A 25,631-nucleotide genomic window follows, 5' to 3' on the forward strand; every position below is an offset into this window, starting at 1 on the left:
GGACTCTCAGTGAACCGTCGCATCCGTCCTTTAGCCATCCTTTCACCGTCAGTCTGTCCGTCAACAAAAATAGCAATTCACAACAAAGCGCACATCCATTATAATAGTTTTCCACTGGCTGCTACCAATTGACTGAAAGGCTTAAAGTTTTGAGAAGTTGTAAAGGTTTATTAGTTTGATGATTATGTATGCTAAGCACTTATATATCATCAAACTGATTCTTTTTTTGCTCTGATATTTATACTTATGTATTTTCATCATTTTTAATTATATATTTGTGTGTCTTGTCAGTTTTTATTTCAAATATAAAACTTTAAAAGTGTTCAAACGCAAGTTAAAAAAATAATTTGGAATCAGCTTAAATAAACAAACTAAAAAAAAATCTTATTAAAATAAAGGCATTTTTGAAGTTAAAATTTCATCTGTCCATCGAAAGTTAAAGGTTGGTAAGGTTTTTACTTAAGAAAGGATGGAATTTTCAGTGACATCTAATTTACTGCAGGTCACATGTTTGACAGATGGACGGGTGCGACGGATCGTTTCGAGTCCAACTTTAGTCCCATGGTACAATGAGAGCAATCAACTGAAGGTCATTCATTAAATTGAATATTGAATTTTTGGTTACAGAAACTCAAATTTCAGATCTTTTGTTTTTAACTTATATCTTGCAAAAACAGTGCTTGCTATTTACCTCAATTTTAAGTATATTTATTATATTTGTTGTTTTTTTGTAGGCAAGCTTAGAGTTGAAGGGAATTTTGGAGATGTTTACAAGGAATGATAAAATGAAATTGAAATTTTGTAACACAGTCACTTCATGTACATACGTGCCTTACCATATCTTCTTGTACTTTGGAACTTTGTAACCCTGTTGTCACATTCCTGGTATTTAAAAGCTAATTTTAATTTATTCCCAAATCTACAGATTTAAATCGTATAAAAATAGGTAGGTTGACATAATTAAGTACATAGTTAATATTGCCTAGATTGTGAAAGATTTCATGTTTTTTTTTTAAAACACATTCTACAGTGAATCCATATCAGAGTAAAGTATGTGTATTAAAATTCTTTGCAAAGTTTAGACAATAAGCATTAGGTTAGAAACTTTCAAACTTACTAATATGATATAGGAAAATGAACTTGTTCCTCAGTAGCTTATATCCTTTTCTCTGTTTTATTTTCAGTATGCAGTCAGTTCTTCGAAGAAGTAAGCCTAGGCGAGGCAGCTTCCGCAGTAGTAATTTTGTTAAACTCAAGCCATGACTTCGAAAGCTATTTGCGGCATGGCGCCGCTCGCCTCCTTGCCGGTGGAGGCCTCCCGCAAACAGCTGTGGGTGGCGCTGAGGCTCTGGTACACCCGGCCGCACGTCGTCAACCGCAAGCTCTTCATGGCCAAGGAGCTGTTCTGCGGCAGGGTGCGCTCCCGGCCGGACGTCGCGTCGCTCGCCGCTCGCTCCGGCCCGGCGGACTTCGTCCACCGAACGGGGCGGGAGGTGAGGGACCACTTGGAGCACCTCGGAGCCGAGATGCAGGACGTGTGCGAGCTGGACCTCGACGCAGACAGCGGGGGCATGTACGTAACAGCCAGGCTGCTGCTGCCCAGGAAGAGCGATACGTCGACTCCGGTGGTGGAGCTTTCCTTTATAAGTGAGTGGTGTTCGTATTGATAGGGAGTAGATTATGTGGGGAATTGTGATAAAACTAAAAAAGCATGACAATACACCATATAACATGAAAATTCTAGTTAATACACCGCAAAGTACCAAAAAGAAATTAAAATATCGAAACTAATCAAAACTTAACTTTAATGACGAATAAGTAATCGTTTAAATAAAAAAAATTCAGTGAAAGTAATTTATGTAGCTTGAAGTTATTACCACAAGTTATGCAAAAAAAAAAAATTGGAAAATGTTCACTTCTAATCTTACTACTCTTATTTACTTATTTTTACATTACAATGTCAGTACATTTTTAAAAAAACAAAAAGACCTAAAAGATTTATTTCATTTGTTCAGAATAGTTAGATGGGCATATTTCAAATCATGAAATTGTAAAAGTACATCATGTATCAGTCAAAATGACATACAGTAGAATCCCGCCGATGCGACCCCCCTCCGATGCGTCCATTCCGTTTATATGACCGTTTTTTGAGAAACCGTGAAAAATTTGAGCAGAGAAAGTCGAAAATTTGAGTAAAATCGGCTGAAAAACAAGTCTGTTACACTTTGTTGGGCGCTATGTGTTCACGTCTATCTTGGCGAGCGCTGTACTGCAAGCAGGCAGGCAGGCATACAAAAGACGGCTAAAAATAGATACCACCCCTCTAGACTGTCCACCCTAGCCAATACCGGTAAACTGCGCGCATCACCTGATAGCATCTACGCGTGCGTCTATTGCCGTCCCGGTCCCGTGCCTTTGTCTTGCGACTGGTTAGTGTGATCTTGCCAGCTGCATCTCATGTGTCACTGGCCACACAAAGCTGTGTTCACTGTGTTAACGTCGTCGCCAGGTGTTTGGTTCTCGGCTATTTTTCTATAACATCGCTGACTTCGCACATGCGCAGCTAAACAAAAAAAAAATTGCGTGGAATTATGCTATACACCTTGGACTTGCATACCCCGAACAATGGGTTCCAATAAATACTCGCGCTAAGAGAACTCGCGTCACACGAGTTAGGCTATGCTAGCCGGCTGGTGGTTATTTTCGTTCAAAACATGGCGAAGGAACTTTTGTTGATCAGGTAGAAAACATTCGGCTATAAACGAAAGATATAAGAACAATGCTATCCTGAAATGCTGTGATGCGCTCCGGCCCTTGCCGTCAGCGATGTTTATTTTGACAGCTCAAGCAATTATCTTTTCCACGGCCCTTCACAGTGTGAAAAAAAAAAAAAACACGTTGGAATGCAGACGGAAAAGTAACTGCAGTAAAATTAATATATTTACGGCACTGCTAAATTTTTCTATTCAATAAAATTTTAGGTATTAGTGATTTTTCAGCAGAAACTGCTGTGTGACTAATAAACAAATTGTATTATAATAAATTATAAAGTATTTATTAACGGCGAAGGACAGTCGTATAAGCCCATAAAAATATTTATTTTACCGAGAATGGACTATACAACCTGGCTTTTGGCGCACGCAGTGTGGGAGGGGAGGAGGATGTTGACAGTTTCTCATGCAGAAGGTTGAAATAAGGGAGGGAATGTATTGAAATGTTAGTTGGAAAAGGGGGGGGGGGGGGTGTGTGTTTTTACATGGTTTGTGGCTCTGGGAGGGATGAGCCTTGAAGAATTAGCAGGGGATGGAGAGGTAAGCGTCACGTCACGTATGACGTCAAGCCGCCGCTACCGCCAGCCTGGCCGGACGAGTTTCTTACGCTCTCGCAGAAGCTGCCACAGCGGCTTTTCGTGCGGGCGGGTAAGATAACATGACAGCTGAGACAGCTTTTCGTGCGATAGTGGACGCGCCGAGCTCGGCTAGACACTGCCTGAGCGGCATTCACACGATGTATCCGACGATGCGGTGACACCCCGAATTCTCTATTGCGACCATTCCGTTTATAAGTCCGTTTTTCCGGAAACCGTGAGGGGTCGCATCAGCGGGATTCTACTGTAGTTTTGGAATATTTAACTGTCATATTTGTTCAGTAATATGCAATCTTTAATAAACAGATTTCATAAAAAATAAACAGATAACACTGAAATCTCCTGTTTTAATAATGAAATTGGCCTGAAAATATAATCATAAAATTTTATCTCTATTAATTGATAGTATGTAGCAAATTTCACGTTATCTTCTTCCTGGTTAACCTCTGTATTACATATTTAGCTGTCTCTAATAGTTTACCAATTTTTTATATGTTGTAAAAGTTTTTCGTTTTTCGTTGATAAGAAACACCTAAATGATTATTTTTTTTGTTGGATCGAACCTGTTGGATTGATCCATCTTTTTGCTGCTGGTCAGATCCAGGTGGTGGGGAGATGGTGTTTGCGGTGGTCCCGGGAGATGCCCAAGGCCAGAGGTTCTACGTGAGCTGCCCGTACCGCGTGCGCGCCGGGGGCGGTGTGCTGGAAGTGGCTGCGGGCACGGAGCACCACGCGTGCCCGAGCGCAGACTGGCTGGCCGCCCAGCTGGTGCCGCGCCTCGTGAAGTGGGCGGAGACCGCCCCGGAGGAGGGCCGGTCGGGGCTGGCGGCCGGCTCGCTGCTCCTGGTGTCAGAGCAGCGCTACCACGAGGTGTACCGCCACCTCAAGGAGACTTATGGCAAGGAGTTGGTGCAGGTAACTAACTCTGCGTGTCTCTTGTAAAAAATAAAAAAAAACCAAAATATCATTAAACTTGGATTAGGTCAAGAAAGCTCCTGAAAAGTCAAGAATTTCTGATATTTTTTTTTAATGGAAGGCTTTTATATCATATGTTTCTCATGATAGCAATTTGGCAGGTAATTTTTTAAGTTTTTTGACATGTCCATATTAAGGAATTCAGAAACAATGATTAGGGGCAGGCATTTTTCGCAAAAAGGATCTGAACACTTATTAGACTGCAACAAAGTATACCCGCACCTGTGGTTACTTTCTTGTGATTGGCGGCCTTCTACGAGAGAAATCGTTGCCTTATTTGACCGAGCCACTCAGGACGCGTTTGCTACCGCACTGAATCACTTGTGATTGGTGTTGTTACAATCGATATGTACCTGGGTGAAACTCACCCAATCACGAAACACAGACGATGGTACAGTGTTTTAACTTTCATCTAGTCTCAAAATCTTTTCGCGAAATCTACAGGCCCCTAACAATGATCCATCAGTCATGTTTCGTACTGAAACTGTTACCAGATAACGTGAAAGTCAAAAACGATAGCCGGACATCCGATGACGCCGGTACCAGATGAACCACTGAGTCTTTCCTGGTGGCCACCAGGATCGCTTGAGTTAATGGCAGCAAAATGGCGCCATATTCGAATTTGAAGCGTCCAACACTTGGATTAGTTAACATAAATCTAGGGTAAGCACTATTTACAAATACAACATACCGCCCACCAAAATGCATATTTTAAACATTTATTGGGCGGGCAACGGGCACAGCTTCACCACAGGCCGCAGAAAGGTGCCTTGTTGGGTCTTCACCTCAGCCACTCTCACTACACCATCTGAGCCAGGAAAAGTCTTCACAATACGGTCTAGCTTCCAGGACAGTGGTGGTAGATTCAGATCTTTGATGAGAACCAAGGTGCCTACACTGATGATGTCTTGGTCAGTTAGGCTCTTGGGTTGTTGCTGCAGCTGTTGTAGATAATCCTGGTGCCAGCACTTCCAGAATGACTGATGCGCCTGCTGGATGAGTTGCCATCGAGATAAACGATTTAGCTTGAGGTGGGACAAATCTGGTTCGGGCACTAGTGCAGGAGGCCCCAAGGCTATAAAATGACTGGGTGTCAGAGCAGCCATGTCATTTGGATTATTTGAGAGTGCACACAGAGGCCGTGAGTTGAGAAGGATTATTGAGAGTGCACACAGAGGCCGTGAGTTGAGAATGGCCTCCACTTGTGTCATGAGAGTGTATAATTCCTCACAAGTGAGTACCTGAGCACCTACACTCTTTATGAGGAGAGACTTCACAGACTTTACACCTGCCTCCCACAGGCCTCCGAAATGTGGTGCTGATGGGGGATGGAAATGCCAGGTAACTTGGTGTTCAACCAGCGACTGAGCAAAGGAGTCATGTGTATCCTTGCTTGACATGAAGGCTCTTAGTCCAGTCAACAAGCGACTGGCACCGACAAAGTTAGTCCCGCAATCGCTGTGAAGGTCAGAGCATCGCCCCCGACGAGACAATAAACGGCGAAAGGCAGCTATGAAAGCATCTGTCGTCAGATCAGAGGCCAGCTCCAAGTGGATTGCCTTGGTGGCAAAGCATACAAACAGGCACAAGTAGGCATCCTGGATGCGGGCCATCCACAGTCGGGACATGGTGATTTTAAAGGGTCCAGCATAGTCGACTCCTGTCTTCAGAAATGGCTTGGCCTGTGTGACATGATCGACTGGAAGATTACCCATGGGTGGGTTTCGAGGCACAGGGCGAACTCGAAAGCATAAAGTACACTTCTTCAGCCGTTGACAAATGAGGCCCCGAGCACCTACAATCCAGAAGTTACGTTGCACAGCAGACTGTAGTATGGTGGGACCACAGTGCATCAGATGGATGTGAAGGTGGTCAATTACAAGGTCTGTCAATCTGTGGTGTTTGGGCAGTAGAATTGGATGTCGTTGGTTGTAAGCCAAGTCTGATAGTTCCAAACGTCCGCCCACCCTGAGGATGCCAGCAGGATCCAAGAAGGGAGACAGCTTGAAGAGTGGACCCCGATATGGTTGGTTAGCTTGCAGAGCTTTGATATCAGATGCGAATGCTGAAGCCTGGGCTAAACGAACCCATACCATCATGGCATCTTTAAGCTCATTAGCATCTGGTGGACTACGGGGGGGGAAGTTTCTTGAAGCGCAAACGTTGCACAAAGCGGAGACAATAGGCAGTAATGCGTTTGACCTTGCTTAAAAATGAGAACCTTTCCAGCAGCGTAGTGTCTGCCAGAGGGTTGACACTATGCAAGGTAAAGATCCGTTCCATCACTGTTTCGTCCATGCTGTCCATCAAGCCGGTGAGTTGTGGCCATTCCTCTGGTGGCTTATACAGCCATGATGGACCGGTCCACCACAGCGAGTGGTCAGCTATCTCACTTGGAAACAAGCCCCTAGAGGCACAATCAGCCCGGTTGCTGTCTGACAACACATGATTCCAGTGCTTTGCTGGGACAAGGTCATGGATTTGGCCGACACAATTTGCAACAAAAGTTTTCCATTTATGGGGTGATCCAGGGATCCAGTGGAGGACAACTGTAGAGTCTGTCCAGGCAAATATTTGGTCTAGGTTCACATGAGGTCCATAATTTTGCAAGATTCTATGCATTGTGCGAGCAAGCAGCAAAGCACCACAGAGTTCAGGCGAGGCAATGACACTCTTTTAATTGGGGCTACCTTTGACCTTCCAACCAGAAGGTATACAGATACTGAGCCATCAGGTGAAGTGGTTCTGAGATAAACAACTGCCGCATAACCTTGCTCCGAACTATCAGAGAATCCTCGGATCTCTAGTAAGAGTTCTCTTTGGGTCACTGGGACAAATCTTGAAATAGTGATGCTAGCCAGAATAGGAAGCTCTCGCTGGAACCGCTGCCACGTTGCAAGGATGTCGGCAGGAGGAGGGTCATCCCAATCTATGCATCAAAGTGCTGAATGAGGCATTTTGCAAGCAGGACCACAGGTGACAGCCAACCTAGAGGGTCAAATATTCGCGCCAAGTCGGACAGTATGCTCCGCTTCGTAGCTGTCGAGGAAGTAGGTTGAACATTGTAAGCGAATGCATCCACTTCAGATTGCCACTGCAGACCCAATATTTTGACGGTGGGAAGTCCACAAGTGTTGTCCAAGGGGAGAGCCTTGCTGCCCTGCACCAAGTCTTCGGAAAGCCAAGAGAGCAGAGATAAATCATTACTGGCAAATTTTCGCAACTGAAAACCTCCAGCCTTGAGGAGGTCAATTAACTCTCTTTGCAATGAGATAGCCTCACATGCATTGGGTGCTCCAGTTACATCATCAACATACGTGTCCTTTAGGAGGACTGATGATGTCCGAGGGAATCTATCTTTCTCATCTGCAGCCAGTTGATGGAGTGTGCGGATAGCAAGGTAGGGTGCAGATGACACGCCATAGGTCACAGTGTTGAGGCTGTACTCACAAACTGGATCATCATCAGACGGTCGCCACAGAATTCGTTGACAGTCGCGGAATTCCTCTTGAACTAGAATCTGACGGTACATCTGTCGTATGTCAGCAGTAAATGCAACTGCATGATCTCGAAATGAGAGAAGAACATCAGCTATGTCTCTCTGCAGTTTGGGTCCCGTAAGTAATTGATAGAGTCCCGTAAAAATGGTTTTATTTTTCCTTAAATTTCGTTTTGAAAAAATCAAATTTCGGTTTTATTTCGCTGTTTTGGTTTTTCATGTTTACTTTAACTTTTGAGAATGGTTTTATGACCTACAAGTTTTGCTTGGCTAAATAATAGTGGCACGGCGTATACTCGTATACTGCACTCTAAAGTCAACACTATTGGCAAATAAAAATTGTAGGCTTGAAACAGCTCGGCACGGCCCGGTGCCGCCTAGCGCGCTGCCTCGGCACGGCCCGGTGTCGCCTAGCGCGCTGCCTCGGCACGGCCCGGTGTCGCCTAGCGCGCTGCCTCGGCACGGCCCGGTGTCGCCTAGCGCGCTGCCTCGGCACGGCATGTCTCAACTTAGTATTCTTTTAATATTTCTTGCTGCTGTTCTTTGTCCCGTTGACGCCGTATTCACTTGCTCTGCGGTCGTATTGCATTTGCTGAGAAGTGTAGTTACGGCAGTTAAAGGTCACTGATTTTGCTTATCAATCGGCGTAGTGCCATGTGTTCATGTTTACGAGTAGTAGAGGTGTAAAAGTAACGAAAAAAAGTGTACCCGTATGTATTCGTTACTATAACAATTAGTACTCGTTACTATCGTGTCGCTACGTTACTCGTTACTTCTGATACCGCATAACATGCAATGTTATGTTGCAGCAACGAATCGAGTCGTATTGCGTACGCGTACAGTATGACGTCACGTAAATAATAATAAATAGAATATAAACAATTAACAATATTTGATAATTAACAGTTTTTGTTAACCAAGAAACAATTAAATCTCATTAGAGTGGTTTTATTATATTATCTCTTTTAAGATAAAAACAACAAAAAACGTGAAAATACGCGATAATAAATAACAAAAACATACATATTTCTAATTTTTAAAAAATACTTTCTTATAAATAGTAAAAAACTTGGACGACAAATTTCCATATTATACTTAATAAACAAACATCGTTCTTTGTAACGTAAATTCATCGAATATGCGCGCGCATGCGTAAAACATACGAAAAATGCGAGTAACGAAATCCAGCCGTGTGTAACGTTTCGTTACTCGATACTAGATGGCGCACCCGTTACTCAGTCAGTACCGAATACATACGGTTTGCTACACCTACAGCTCTAACGAGTAGGTTGCCAAGCCAGTCAAACGTAGTTGAAAGCATGAGGTTGTTAACTGTTCAACATGAAAGGAAGAATTAAAATTTTATATTTCTCTACAAGATTAATGTGTAAATACAGCGGGTTGAAAATCATGGCAGCTATATTGTGTTGAAAACATCGCCGGTATTTTTTATTAACTTTGTGTTGATGCTCAGGTACATTTTTCTCTTTTTAATTAGTTTATGATTGCAATTACTGCTTTCGTTTCAAATTGTAATGATTACGTGACGGGAATACTGTAAATCATTATTTACTTTCATTACTACAAAGCGGCCATGTTGAAACTTAGAAAAATGGCGATGTGCCGTCAACGTCGTGTTTACTTGTTTTTCGCGATGTCTTGCATGGGTGGTCTAATTCATTATTATCAGTTTTATTTCTCGATGCTGTGCGATTTCGGTGTTTTGTCGCGAATTAAGGTAAATTGCGGTGTTATTTCGCGATATCGCGATTCGCGAAATTTCCGTGTCTCTAGTAATTGATCATTCAGAGAAGTTCCTTTGCTGTCCTTGGCCGATGCATCAAAGACCACTCGTAACTTTGTTGTACTACTGTCTGGTTTCAAAACTCCGTGATGAGGAATATAAAACGACGGTGTAGTCAACTGGGGTTCTTGAACCATTGACATATGACCCTGGTCAACGTAATCTGACATAAATTCTACATAGGATGCCTTAAAATGAGGGTTTTTGTTCATCTTGTGACGCGTTCAAGGTAGTGAAAACGCTTGAGTGCTTGAACACGTGATTCCTCAAAATGAGGTGAAGGCTCCTTGAAAGGTAAGGCCACACTATATCTACCATTCTCATCTCTTCTGCAAGTCTCGAGAAAGATCTTTTCACATCGAATGTCCTCAGAGGAAGGCTTTGGGGGTACAATAACCTCTTCCACCTCCCAAAACTGCCGAACTGTGTCATCAAGTGTTGGTGTAATAGAATGAAGTGATACAGAACTGAGCGATACTGCAGATGTGGGTACTCTCCCCATCACTACCCATCCAAAGACAGTGTCAATCGCTACAGGGACTTGGGTACTGAGACTTAGTGTGCGCCCGCTCAGCACATAGGGAAACAGATCTGCCCCAATTAGCACGTCAATAGGCCCAGGCTGTGCATAGTGAGGGTCAGCTAGTTGCAAATGGGAAAGATGATCCCATGAATGAGGGTTCAGTTGTGTTGTAGGCAGTGAGCCGGTGATCTTAGGTAAAATGAAGGCAGTGAGTGACAATCGCGGACCCTCCTGACCAACTGGTTTCACTAAACAGTCAATTACTCCCCTAGCGACATGCACTGGTACCTGGGAAACACCGTAGACTGGCAGAGCTGCCTTTTGACGTATTAAGCCTAGCCTCTTCACACAACCTTCCGTCATGAAGCTGGATTGGCTGGCAGAGTCCAAGAGTGCTCGAACTGTGTTAGTCCTGCCAGAGCTGACTGGAATTTCTATGAGTGCAGTGGACAGCAAAATCGTAGATGGACTGTCTTGATTATGCAGTTCGGATGCAGCCGAATATTGTCCAGGAGATGAAGCACACAACGTATTCACACCATCATGGTCTGGTGACTGGTCGCATGTCACTAAAATGAATTAGTGTGTGATGTCGAGAGTCACAAGACCGACAATGAGAAGACGAAAGGCATGCGCTCGCATGATGAGAGGTTCGCAAGCAGTTCAAACAGAGGTTTCCTGACCTCACCATCTAATACCTTTCCTTTGGGGATGACTCAAGGAACTTGGGGCACTGGTAGATTTCGTGAGGTCCACTGCATATGACACACTTCACTGACTTGGAGACAGTGTTTCCTGCGAATGACTGATGTTGCGCATGTCTAGAAGCTGGCTTAGAATAAATAGATGACTTGCTCTTAAAGGTTTTCCCAGACGTCACCAGCTGTGACTCAGCTGCACAGCGGTAACCCTCTAAAAATAACAAAAACTCGGTAAGCTTGGGTAACTCTGCTCCCTTGTCATTAATAAACAGCTCCCACTGGTTATGCAAAACCTTATCCAGCTTAGCTTCAATGATATGCAGCAACAGCGGGTCCCATTTTTCAACACTGACATCCAGCACTCGCAATGCCGCAATGTGCTCTGCCAGAAGAGACATCATCTTATTCACTGATGCTGGGGCCTCTAATGACACAGATGGTATTTGCATAATTGCTTCAATGTGCAATGAAACAATCAAGCGCTTGTTACTGTACCTCTTAGACAGTAGTTCCCAAGCAATACTATAGTTAGAATCAGTCAAGGGTAATGCTTGAATTACTGCCAATGCATCACCAGACAAAGATGACTTTAGGTAAGATAGTCTCTTTACATTGGTGAGACTTCGGTTGTCTACAACCAGAGCCTCAAACAGATTTGAGAAGCTGAGCCATTCTGTTGGATTACCCTGAAAGTGGGGTAAATCAATAGCTGGCAGACGGGGTGACGACCAAGCTGCACATTGATTACGTGTTTCTTTGTTCCGGTTCTTAGAATCCTGCACTAATGTGTCCCAGATTGCATTAACTTCATAATAAAGATCGTCGAAGTGATTTAGCCTATTTGTATGCCTTGTGTCATCAAAATCAACTTGCTCCTTGCATGCCAATTCATAAGCCAAATGGTCATCTTCAAACCCATTACAAAGCTGAGATAAGTCCCGACAGGTTGCAAAGATTAATGACTGCTTGGAAGTGTCTGTAGTAACCCTTTTGGCCAGATCCGCGGCACGCTGTAATCGGTTTTCGGCACGCTCCAGACGTCGCTCCAGAGCTGAAACACTGTCAGTCATGGTTGTGTTTATTCTACTGAAGTACACTCAGTCAAAAATGGGAGCACAAAATATAAAAGTTAAATGTAATCGATTTTTTCAGCTAAAAATCGATTCTGAACCAAGTGGTGTTTATAAAATCAATTTTTCAACTAAAATTTTCTAAACCGAGTGGTGTTTAAATAATCGATTTTCCATCTCCTGTGAATCTATTTTGTATCAATATGTGTAGTAATGCCGAACAAAGACTTGGCAAAATCTATGTTAACGGTCTACTTAATAATTCAAAGTCATATTTCACCGCCAATCTTAGAAAACACGCAATCTTATAGCAGACCGGTCATTATCAGTATCTGGTTACTGTGGAAAGATGATAAGAAATAATAGTGTGGCACGACACAAAGGGCTTCGACACAAAGGGCTTCGTCAGCACCAGCACCGTCAGTGTGATAAAGGCAGCTCTTATCTTCCCTTACGCACTCAGTTGTTATCTTCCCTTCCACAGGGAGCTAATAGCACATTAAGATGATAACCCGTTCACGTTTTTATGGCGGCGCAACGACGGACAAAGGAGACTCGGTACAACGAACGACGCAAACAAACACTCCGAATCTCTCCACGTAACTAGAACTGAGCCCGATAGCTCAGTAATCGCGGTTAGTGGATTTATCCGGCCCGGAGGACCAAATGTTTCGTACTGAAACTGTTACCAGATAACGTGAAAGTCAAAAACGATAGCCGGACGTCCGATGACGTCGGTACCAGATGAACCACTGAGTCTTTCCTGGTGGCCACCAGGATCGCTTGAGTTAATGGCAGCAAAATGGCGCCATATTCGAATTTGAAGCGTCCAACACTTGGATTAGTTAACATAAATCTAGGGTAAGCACTATTTACAAATCCAACAAGTCCGCTAGACAAATCAGTGTCTATTGTATTAACATTTGTTCACTTGAGAGTTGTTACCTACATTATATAGTTTTTTCTGTGTTAAGAATTACCGTATTTACCTGCATATGGATTGCATATTCATGCCGATTGTTGATGTAAAAAAAATGTACTGCAATCCATATGCGAATTTTGGGTTTTAATAAAAAAAAATGTTGTTCTGTGTGGTTGAATATGTGTGTAAATAACTAACCTATTTTGGTTTTTAATAAATATAACTCCCCAAATAAGTATAAATTGTTGCGCCGGCAAGTGACGCAAGGACGAGGAGAGGAAAATCTAAAAATAAACCAGCCAGAGAGAGAGAGAGAGAGAGAGTGTGTGAGTTTGTGCATGTGCGTGAAACTATGTGGCAGTGTTGACGTTTTTCTCTCCCTCTCTTCGTTGTAAATGTTCCGTGAACTGGCATCCACCCAGTTAACGTGTCTTTCTTGACAGGTGTTCATGATGCAACTCTGCTCAATAATTATTATTTTCGAATGAGATTATCTTTGCTTTCAACTGCAGCTATCGCTGGTGTTTACAAGAGCTCCTTTTATATTCCTCCAGCCTCGCGGTAAATTGCGTGCTAGTTTTTATTAACGGAACTGACAAAGAGTAGCTTGCTGCCTCTTCTCTCTTAGTGGCAAAGGGATGGGTAAAAAATTAAAATACAATGGAGTAAAGGGAAATAAGGGTTTAAAAAATAGCAGTCTTCTCCTTTGTCTTGATAGGAAGTGCGGGAATTGGATGAGTCATAAATATTTGGGAAGGGTGCCTCACTCCCTCATGTAGTAAACAGACAAAGAAGAGTCGAGAGAGTAAACGCCAGTGTCGTATTTCTTACGCATCAATAAGCTGAGAAAAAGAACACATGGAACTAGTGAAGATATATCGCACACCGAGAATAATAGGGCCACATCTCAAAAAAACTACATTTTACAGGAGAGTGAATAATTGAAAGTTTATTCTTAGCCTCAGCAATCAGGAAGTGCATAATGTCGGCACTGTTTCTATGGCACAAGTCAAAATATGGCCATAGTGTATTCCAACCCACCCTCAGCTGTACGAATAATAAGGCCGCATGTCAACATGTGGCTGTATTATTCTGATTTCTGTTTTACAAATTTAAAATGTAATAAGGACATATCTTATCTCAGGTGAATATTTATTGTACTACATATATGGCCTTGTTATACCGAATAGATATAGCCTTAGACATTACAAATATACAAAAATGTAAAAAAAATTTTTTTTTGAGATGTGGCCCTATTATTCTCGGTGTGCGATATGATGCTGCGACCGATATGCAGGGGCTACCTTTACGGTGAAAATGTTAGATTCTTTTTCTTTTGCTCAAAATTAAGGGTAAAACTCATACGAAGGTGCGATTCTTCTGCGAGTAAATATGGTATTTTGCAGTAAGAACATTCAGTTTTTAAACAGTTTTTGGTGCACTTAGGTGTATGTGCATAAATGCAGTTGGTGAAGTAGTGGTATCACATTGGTTTGGTGTATGGCATCACAGTAGTGTCTCAATTAACTGAGTTGATTGATATGTACCACGGCAACCTCGGATGTACAAAGTTTTGGTTAACATGGATATGACAAGAAAACTGTCTTGGTTTTCAGTCGGCCAAGTACCATGTTTTCTCGCATAATCGTTGCAAATTTTATTCTAAAATCAAGTTTGAAAAGTAGGGTTGCGACGATTATGCAGAAAAAAATTTTTTTTGCTAGATAAAGTATTCATAAAAACAAAACCCATTCATGGAAAGTACATTTATTTACAAAGTGAAGTATGAAAGAGCACGCCAAACTATTTAATTTAATAAGTCATGCAACAAAAACCTTTCTTCAACTTCAAATAGAAAAACAAAATCTGTGATCAAAATGTAGTTAACTCAGTTCCGCATAGAGAGCGCGCGTTGCATGCAATCGGCGAGATATCAACATTCGACTACATTTGCGTGCTCTACGGGAAGCAACATAACCAAACAGTAATGATTGCAACGAGCGCTGGCTACATTTTTGTAAGCGGTACACTGCGGTGACGCAGACGAACAATGAAGATTATAACGTTTAAAAAGTCTTTCAAAGAAAATTTACACATCAGACAGCTTCGTATTTCCGTTATTTAAATAAGTACGCGGTAATTTCAGAATAAATATCATATTTATACTTTAAAATACATCTTTTATATGGAAAAGATACCTACATAAAGCGCTCTGCATCTAATAGCAGGACCAAAAACATCATGCGACATTTACGCGAGAGGTTTTTTTCATCCAAATTTTGACGCCCTAAAATATGGGTGCGACGATTACGCGCGTGCGACGATATATGCGATAAAAGAGGGTAGTATCATTTATTGGGGTGATTTTTTTTTCTCTCTTTTCATTGGTGTAAATTCTTTCACATCACTCCATGATTTACCCCAAAAGTAAATTTAATCTTTTATGTTAATTTTTTTAGGCTTTCGACTATGATTAGATCATTTTCTTTGTCTACAAGCAAATGTTTAAACACTATTTGCTGTAATGGCACTTTAGGTTGACAGATAACTCAAAACCTCTGTTAATTGAAGCTTTATTAATCAAGACACTAAGGTATTGTTGTAACATTAAATTTTTGAAGTTATACTTCTTTAGGCACGTTATGAAAAAAAATGATGAGAGTGAAATTTTACAATTTGCGTGCACCAAGCAACAAAATTTTCAAAGAATGAAAAAAGGGCTAAATAAAATTAAACTTATATATGTGCTTTTAAATCTTATACTTCAGTGATTGATATTGAATGCTGTTCCATATAATTAAAAACATTTATTTATCGTGAATATTAGTAATAGAAATTGTGTTTATAAACTTTTTCAAGTGTATTTATATGTCAGGTTATGTTTCCAATGTATAACGATGTCAGGTTGCTTGTAAGCTTCCATTGTCGTTGGCAGAGTGTCTGTGGAAAGTTAGTAGTCTTCCAGTGGCATTGTTTGTGAGGTTATGTTCCTGTATGTATAATTTATTTTCATTATAAATTATTACATTATTATTAAATAAATAACTAAAATTAACAAATTATAAAAAAAACATTCAGCATATTTATTGATTTTCATTATTAATTAAAATTTATCTTGTTTATTTTACTAAATTAAATATTTAATTTTATATTTATATTTTATATATTTTTTTGTAAACTAATTTTTTTTTTGATACGTATTTGTTTGGCATTAGTTTGAAAGGGAGTTGTAAATAGTGTGTGATCTCTGTGTGCACGGCAGAACTGGAAGGAAGTGACGGACCCGCGCAGATATGTGTACGAGGACATTGCCATCGCAGCGTATCTGCTGGTGATGTGGGAGCAGGAAAGGCAGGCGAAGGGAGCTCCAGCTCCCAGGCAGTCCTTTGTCGACCTGGGCTGCGGGAACGGCCTGCTGGTGTTCCTGCTGTCCAGCGAGGGACACCCAGGAGTAGGGGTGGACGTGCGTAAGAGACGCATCTGGGACACGTACCCTCCCGGCACCAGGCTGGAGGTGAGGCCGTGGCTCTTGTCATCATCTCTAGGAAGTAGTATATCTGTGGTTCATCTCTTATCACAGCTGTCTTTCAACTTCTTTTTTGTTTTCCTTTTTTAGTGTTATTGTATGATTGTTTTTCAAAGTTAAAAAAGAAAGTTTAAAATCTGTATTTGCTCGAACGAACTGCACCCTTGAATAAGCCTTGCACCCCTTATATGTTGACTATAACAAAAAATATTTGGTGTTAAAATGAGCCTCGCAACAAACTTTTAAAACAGAACTTGTGTCCATATTTCAAGTCTATTAAATTTTTATTCAGGACTTACATGACTATTCAAAATTGTAATTCCTTTAAGCTTTTCCGTAAACCTAACAGTATTCTCAGTACCAGTGTTGACGTGTCCTTTTTTTTAAGAACTCTTTATTTTTGCTAAAAGAGTAAAAAGCATTCTGTATATACACATCCCTACAGTGATGAGGCAGTAAATATTTTATTTAGGGATTAATTGTAAATGATAACATTTTTTTCCATGATGTGAGGAAAAAAGCATCATGAATGTAAAATGATTACAAGTGATGCGCCATTAACATCCCGGCCACTAATTATAGAAATTAATGCTGTGTTACAAAGATTATTATAAAATAATTTTGAAAATTGTTGAAGAAGCACACACAAAAAATTCTCACCTTTCAAATAAAATTTTTGTTGCATTACTGTAGAACACCTTCACTCAAAAACACTTTTTTTTTTATTTCAGTCACATACATGACTTTCCTCTACAACATACAGTAGAATCTCGTTATAGCGAGCACGGTAATAGCGAGAACACGGCTATAACGAGGTATTTTTGAGGAATTTACGGCGTGATCGCTTGAAGCGCGCTTTTGTTATTTGTCTGCTTTATCTCCACCCCTCTCGCTCGCCACTAGACATCTTGCCGTTGACGCCTGTCACATTCTTCAGCCGTGCAGTCGCCACCTAAGTGCGTGGCTTTAAAAATAGAATCCCATCCTTTCTTTCTTTTATCAAACTTCCGTTAGTGATCTGTGCCGTGTGTAGACAAAGTTTGAGATTGTAACAGAAACAACGTAAGAAAGTATTTTTTACAAATTAGAAATATGTATGTTTTTGTTTTTATAATCGCGCATTTTCACGTTATTTTTGGTTGTTATCTTAAAATAGATAATATTAAAAAGCCGCTCTAATGAGATTTAATTGTTTGTTGGTTAACAAAAACTATTAATTATCAAATATTGTTAATTGTTTATATTCTATTTATTATTATTTACGCGACGTCATACTGTACGCATACGCAATACGACTGGATTCGTTACTGCAACATAACATAGCATGTTATGCGGTATCAGAAGTAACGATAGTAACGAGTACTAATTGTTAATAGTAACGAGTACTAATTGTTAATAGTAACGAATACATACGGGTACACATTTTTTCGTTACTTTTAGACCTCTAGTAGGCACTACCGTATTTATTTCCGAATCGGTAGGACAGTTTTCTTGTGACTTTTGTTTTGGTCAGTTGTTGTGGTATCTGTCCGGGAAAGGGGTGGTGATGGTTTTAGTTTAATCCCAAACTTATTTTCTAAAAAAGTTGACAGGTTTCTTTAAAAGAAAAAAGTATAGTTTTCCAGCGACTATTTCGTTTGAGGCGTACGTGCGTTGCCGCAGCCGCACTCCTTCTTTTTTGTAAGGAATTAAATCGTCGCGCTACACTAGCACCACCTGTTAGCAACATCCCGAACCAACATGGCCGCCAGCAGACAGCCCGCGTCGACGATAGATAGCAGGACAATGCTGCGTCGGCCGCGGGCTGAGATGCTATACTTACGTGGCGTGGTAGGGTATTCTGGTTATTTTGATGCAATCGGTGATCGTATCCGTACTTACGGGGTATCGTTTTAAAGAGAAATTACACATCTGCTCACAGAAATTAAGATTTTGTTAATATAACCTGTTATTTTTCAATTATACAGGTTTAAACACAATTGTTATGCTATTTTCGGTTAATTTTTATTTTTTGGGGGCCAAAATTTGTCCAATTCGGTTATAGCGAGGACACGGTTATAGCGAGGATCAAACCCGGAACCGTGACACCTCGCTATAACGGGACTCTAGTGTACTTTCTTTCTTCAGCATGACTTCCCATTTTATGTTTTGTCAGCAACCTTAGATGATCACAACTGCAAACTGTGTGAAATTTTTGCATATTCTTTCTCAAAGAAACAGCACACAATCACATGCAAGATGTTTATGTTCCATTAAACGATAGCATGTTAACCAACCTTGGAGCTTGATGGAACTTGAGCTATACTGCATTGTCATGCGGTGTTGTCAAGTTTTGAATAAACTGCACATCATGCTTTTCCAACACACATTTTACGAAAAACTGTGCTCATGTTATTCGGGTAAATATATCGTGTTTTATCGCATAATCGTCGCATATTTTATACTAAAATCAAAGTTGAAAAGTAGGGGTGCGACTTTTATGAGAAAAAAAATTTTTTTAGGTAAAGTTATTCATAAAAACAAAACCCATTCATGGAAAGTATGTTTATTTAAAAAGTAGAGTATACAAAAGCACGCCAAACAATTAAAATTAATAAGTCATGCAACAAAAACATTTCTTCAACTTCAAATAGAAAAACATAATCTGTGACCCGAATGCGAGCCTGAACTAACATAACTATCGTCGTAGTACACACTTACCATGAAAGAGTGTGGGCCATCAAATGTAGTTAACTCGGCACTCGACAGAGAGTGCGCGTTGCATGCAATTAGCGAGAGATAGATATTCAACTACATGTGCACGCTCTATACGGGAAGCAACATAATCAAACATGAATGATGCCAACTAGCGCTGGCTACATTTTTATAAGCGGTACACCGCGATGACACAAACAAACAGATAAAGCTTATAATGTTTAAAAAGTCTTTAAAAGAAAATTTATACATCAGACAACTTCGTATTTCCGTTAATTAAATAAGTTTGTGGTAATGTCCGAATTAGGGATGGGTTGGTACCGGTTCTCGGTTCCTACGGTTCTCAGCATTTTAACCGGCACCGAGAACCGCAGCTAAAATGTTGGTGCCGGTACCGGTACCGGCAGTATAGCAAAACCCTTTTCGAAAATAGTCCTTCACTACAACTTTACTGCAGCATGAAATGGCTCAACTCACGTCCAATTCACATATGAATTATTTTTTTGGACTTCTGTGGAGAAATATTCATCTCTAACTATAAAATAAATTACACGTGAAAATATATCATATTCTCGTCACATCTGTAAACAAAGTACGTTTTTCATTCAAAACAATAGTTGAAGGTGCCATAGATGTAGTTCGTCGATGTGTGCAACTCTTAACGTGTCTCTGTAGAGAGATGTGAACAGAAAGATGCCATAATTGTTCCACTGGTTTTAAAAATAGGCAGCTAATTGAGTCATTGACACATAAGTATGAGTGAGTGGTGTATAAAGAACAATTAAAAGTGCAAAAGTATATTGTTTAATAGAAATGATGATTGATTTCAAATATTTCCGTAATAATCTTCGGCATTCTAAAATTTCATGCTATTTGTGCAGTGCTGTGGAGTGTAAATTCACTGCAACTGCAGCCATCTAGCGGAATGGCTAGTAACTTTCTCTTTTAGGCATGCGGGATTGCTTTGAAAGTGGCACGTCTGGTTTAAGTGGTAATAGCTTTGACAAAGATCTCGCGGACACGTGATAAAAAATAATGTGTTTAAAGTTTTTTTTTTTTTGCAAAGTGGTGTATGGATGGTACCTAGATGTATTTTACTATTGACTGGACAAACGAAATGCTTGTTGACACTTGTAAGCTATAATTATTCCGGCAAAATAGTACAAATTGTGTAAGAAATGTCATCAGAAGTGTGGCAGTAATTGACTTGACTGTGCAAACAAACTGAATTCGATGTATACAGTTTATTATTTTAATACTTTGAAAGTTCACCATCAATTTAATTTATTTCCATTATTGTAATATTTTCTTTTTATTCCTATGTTTTAAAGGAGGGTGTATGTAGCTTTCTTGAGGTAATTACTAGATTAATATAGTAAATTTTAGTTTTATTTAGTGTTCTCTGTATTATTTAGAATTATTTTTCACTAATACATATTGCATTTGCATTAGGTTGGTGTGTTTGCTGTAGCTTGAAAACTGTACTAAACCTTTTAATTTGTTTTGATAGCATTTTTAAAGACTGAAACATTTTGCCAGTGCATTTCTTTGTAAGCATACAATAAAAACATTGAGGAAAAAACAATACAAATAAATAATTATTTTTCAGTGTTATAAACAATAAATTGTTGAAGATGGAAGTCTAGATACAGGCTTTTTAGTGCTTTTTTTTGTAGCCGAAACAATAAATAGTTTATTACTTGAAACACCTCATAAATAATGTGTGAATAATATTTATTTTATTTTTGAAGTCAGAACCGAGGACTGAGAACCGAGAACTGATTTTTAAGAACCGGTACCGAACCGAGAACCGGGAAGAAACAGGAATTGACCCATCACTAGTCCGAATAAATATTAGATTTCTACTTTAAAATACATAGTTTTAAAAGGAAGAAATACCAACACAAATCGCTTGGAATCTAATAGCGGTACCAAAAACATTGTGCGATGTTTACGCGAGAGGCTTTTTTTTATCAAAATTTTGACGTCCTAAAATAGGCTAAAATATCGGTGCGACGATTATGTGATAAAACAGGGTACATTAAATTTTGTGAGAATATTTTGATTTAAAGCATGGTCCTGCTCATTGAATCGTTATTTTATAATTACCTTGTCATTACTATTAAGGGATTTTCCTGTAAATCTATTCCGTTAGCACCTTGCATGTATTGTAGGGCACAATTTTGCTCAGCAGATATTTACTAACTGTTATTTTTGAGTTGTAAAAACAGCACGTGATCATGATTATAAACACCTGCATGATGTTTTACAGCTGTTATTTAATATTTAATAAATATCTGCTGAGAAAACTAGTGTCCCAACAATCAATTTAAGGAAGCTATCAGGATAGATTTACAGGAAAATATCTCAAATAAAAGTAATAACAAGAAAACAAAAGAAATCAACATGGCATGCGATACAGAGCCTTAAGAATTTTGTGCTATTGTTTGCAGAGTAAGCTTCAAAGTAAGCAAATCACTAATATTGTAAAAGTGAAAGTTTGTGTGTATGTTTTATTACTTCTTGACGCCCAAACCGCTGAACAGATTTGGATTTGATTTGGCATGCATCTAGCTCATAACCTGGATTAACACATAGGGCACACATTGAAATTAAATTTCATCGCTAATGGAATGAAAAAAGGGGAATTCAGTTTTATAATAGAAAATCATAGGTCATATACATACAAACAGTGAGTGTGTGTCATTTCTCTATGTCCACCACACGATCATACATGTAGTAAGGTCTGACAACTTCCTATTCTTCTCCTTGGTGAGACGCTTCCGCTTAGTGGAGTTCACAGCGGCTAGCAAACTAACGGCTCTAATAACAGTTTAGTTCTTAAGTTCGTCAATAGATGGCATCTTCAATTTTAAATGTGCTATCGTTTTGTGGGTCCGTCACGTCTTGCCAAGAGTTTGCGAAAGTTTTTTGAGTGTGTACGTTTGTTACTTCTTCACGCTTTATTAACACATAGGCTACTTTTTATCCTAAAAAAAATTGGCTGTTCCTGCGGGATGCTCAACGTCACTAAAATGTATATATAAACTAAATGGCGCTGACAATCTTTCAAATACGCAGTTACTTTAATTCACGAGTCAATCGGAGGTGCTCTTTTCTTCGAGTGCCAATAGATGGCACTGGGCTACCTTTTGATGATCTTGATTATTATCTTTACATGGTTGCTACAGGACTAGAAAACCGGGAAAACCGGGAAATGTCAGGGAAATTAAAATGGTCAGGGAATACCGGGAAATGTCAGGGAAAATGCTACGAATTCTGTAAATTTTAAAGTTGCGTATAATTCAAACAAAACTTTGTTTTGATGCGCTCGTACCGCTACCGAACGACTCCGCTAAAAGGCTGCTGCTTAAGGCACACGGCAACTGCAACGTTTTTTTTTACTTGGTCTACGATTGTCCGTTGCAATAGGCTGTTACAACCACCCACCATAACTTCTGGCCAATCCAGGCACTGGTTTATTCACTAGCGAACCCAGGCCTTCATTTGTTCGTGTTTTGCTCCTTTTTAATTTGCACTTGAGACTTTGTATTATGTTCCGTTCCATGCAGTGAACTACAGAATAGGCATGGCGTCGTTTGTCTTTTGAAGGCTATTTTCACTTGGAATAAGTTGAGTACAAAGCCTATTACGTGAATTTAAAAGCGTTGTTTCAGGTGAAGTTAGTTTTTGATGCGATCGTAAGAAAATAAAGTGCATTTTGATAAAGAGGCAATACTAATTCTCATTTTGAAAACTACCAAGCTGATATGAAAACACGTGGCTTTTGTGTGCGGTTATGTTTTTGCATTTTTTTCTACCTATTTTTATAAATGATTTTTGTTTTCAATCATTATAATCCGTGAGTTCTGTTGCGTGACACTTACATTATGTATAAAAATATGCATAACTGAACATGTTTTTCCCCAGAATCGTTAGTTAACATTGTAAGATTGTAAGAGTATTGCAAGTTGTAAAGCTGCTATTGTAATTTTCTAAGTAGGCCCGTTATATTGCTAGGTGTGAATTTGTAATATTTTTTGTATTTGTGTAGTTATATTTTTTTTAAGAATTCATAAACAATGTTTTAACCTAACCTGAAAATGTTAATGTGTACTTTTTTTTTTACCTTAGAGATGTCGAAGAAAACTACTTTTAAGGAGAATTGGCTCAATGAGCCACAGTTTCAGCATATCAAACCCTCTGCTAAAAACATAAATTCTGTGTACTGCACTTTGTGCTACAAAAGTATTCAACTCAGCAATATGGGTCGAAGAGCTCTCACCAGCCATGTCGAAGGAAAAAAACACATTCGCAATTCTGCCGTCAAAATAACACAAAAAAAAAAAACCTTATTTTACCTCGTGTTGAAATTTTTATATTACATTTAATCATATGCACGTTAATATTTATGGTATGTACTTCAAAAGAAAGTCAGGGAATTTTTCTTTTAAATTTCTGGAAAACAGGGAAAAGTCAGGGAATTCTAAGATTCTATTTCTGTAGCAACCATGCTTTAGATAGGTTTCTGTTATCTCTTTTTCTAACAATTGACTTTGCATGTGTTTTGGATTAAGCTAATTTTATTATTTATTGATTTGTTTGTAGGTTATAGTAATATTGTGCTATTATAAGAATATTTGCTATTGTTTGTAGAGTAAACTTCAAATTCAGCAAATAAATTATATAAAATTAATTTTAAAACTTTTTGGATTTTTGTACGTGGTTATTTGGGTACTCTTATTGTGATTAATTGTTTTCATATGTTTTTTTTTGTAGGTACGTGCTATAACACCTTCTAAAAATTGTACATTCCCACAAACCGATTGGATAATTGGAAACCATTCAGATGAGTTGACACCGTGGGTCCCCGTTATCGCAGCACGAAGTTCCCCGCACTGTTGCTTCTTTCTCCTGCCATGCTGTCTCTTCGACTTCGACGGCAGTCGATACAGGCGGGAATGCAGCAGCAGCAGCCGCTACGGCGAGTACCTTGAGTATGTGTCTCGCATCGCGCTCGTGTGCGGTTATGCTCCGCAGTCTGACCGCCTGAGAATATCGTCCACCAAGAGGAAGTGCATCGTTGGGTTTGATCGGAAGTGCAGTTCCAGCACAGTTAAAGAAATCGACCTAGCCATCCAGGAACTTATAGACGAGAGGTGTGGTAAAGTCTGCGACAGTAGTGATGGAGCCAGTGGAGCTAGTGGAGTGTGGGCGGAGTTCACTCCACGTGCTGCGAAAGAGGCTGTGCGGAACTGCACGCAGATCGATAAGGGGATTGTTCAAGAAATTTTATCGCTAATTTGTAACGTTTTGTTGGGAATGCACAACTCCGTAGTGATTAGAAACGACGGTGAGGAACGGCTTTGGAATGCCGGTGGCTGTTTGCCTCTCAAAGACCTGGCGTCTCTCTTGTCCTCGGAGAAGCTCGGAGCCTTGAAAAAAGAATGTGGGGGACTGCAGACTCTTCTGAAGAACCACCGGTTCTTGTTTGTCGTGGAGAAGGGCACAGTGAAGTTACGAATCCCTCTCCCCAAGAGGGAACTAAAGAACATAAACTGGGCAACGTGGAAGATAAAGCCATGCTGGTTCCACCATAATCATCCAGATGGTTGTCCACTTTCCACCACTGACTGCCCTAGTCAGCATTAGTTAGTTTAACTTCAAGTAAGCATGTGAGAACATTACATTTGAAACTTTGTGAACACATCTTTTACTTAATTTAATTTTTGTTTCTTGAGGTTGGCTGCTGAATTTTATGAATTTTTTATTTTCGTAACAAAGAAACTGTTTCAAAATATTGTGTTATTTATGCTGCTGAAAATGCATTAAATACCACTTATGGTCTTCTATATTTGACATACTCAAAACAATTATTGTTTTTTTTTTGTGGCAGTTTGCATCAATATGATGTTCTTATATTTGTTATTTATTCTTTGATTGATAGTAATAATAAAAAAATCTTAAAAAAAAAATTGTGTTATTTTCTTTGCAGAGAAGTTTGTCTGAAGTTTTTTTTATTTAATTTTGTCCATAATGGCATGCTGTTATACTACAAAAAGGTCCATACTATATTTAAATTCTTTCATACTGCAGTAAGCACTAAGTGTGTGTAATTGGTTTCGAAGCTCACCATGTACTGTATTTTTGTTAGAGACAAGATTTTATGGTTTTATTTTTATAAATTCGGTTTTGTAATACTTATTCTGCCAAAAAGATACATTCAAAAAAATAAAAATTAATCACCAAGCATTTGTAGTTTAAAAATAATTCAATAAGAAAGGCATGATCAAAGAAATTAAATCACTTTTCTGGTCCATGAACTTTGATACAAATTGTGTCTGGAAATATTGACATTCCTTATATTTCAGACATTAAAAGTTTTTATCTTATTTTTTTTAATTTGAATTAAGTTTGGTTAAATGCTGCTTAGTTCCGAGATATAACTTGCTTTTCGTTGCTATATGGTGTATTACGGTAATTTACATTTCGGTGTTACGCTGTGTATTGACGTGCCATTTGGTGTTACTTCAGTTTTATTGCAATCCAC

At 39.5% G+C, this 25,631-nt stretch overlaps 1 protein-coding gene across 1 annotated transcript; it reads left to right on the plus strand.

The window, feature by feature from the left end:
* The first annotated feature begins 1,184 nt into the window (after positions 1-1,184).
* Positions 1,185-25,056, plus strand: LOC134530511 (probable tRNA (uracil-O(2)-)-methyltransferase). Its single transcript, XM_063365380.1, has 4 exons — positions 1,185-1,647; positions 3,966-4,282; positions 16,124-16,375; positions 23,861-25,056. The coding sequence occupies exons 1-4, from the start codon at positions 1,260-1,262 to the stop codon at positions 24,731-24,733; spliced, it is 1,830 nt and encodes a 609-aa protein (XP_063221450.1). The 5' UTR covers positions 1,185-1,259; the 3' UTR covers positions 24,734-25,056.
* The last annotated feature ends 575 nt before the right edge of the window (positions 25,057-25,631 follow it).

The sequence above is a fragment of the Bacillus rossius genome, chromosome 3, assembly GCF_032445375.1.
Source record: "Bacillus rossius redtenbacheri isolate Brsri chromosome 3, Brsri_v3, whole genome shotgun sequence".
Lineage (NCBI taxonomy): Eukaryota > Metazoa > Arthropoda > Insecta > Phasmatodea > Bacillidae > Bacillus > Bacillus rossius.

Coding starts and splice junctions, on each gene's coding strand:
- LOC134530511 (XM_063365380.1), top strand. CDS start 1,260: ATGACTTCGAAAGCTATTTGCGGCATGGCGCCGCTCGCCTCCTTGCCG. Junction 1,648..3,965: donor GGTGGAGCTTTCCTTTATAA/GTGAGTGGTGTT, acceptor GCTGCTGGTCAG/ATCCAGGTGGTGGGGAGATG. Junction 4,283..16,123: donor ATGGCAAGGAGTTGGTGCAG/GTAACTAACTCT, acceptor TGTGCACGGCAG/AACTGGAAGGAAGTGACGGA.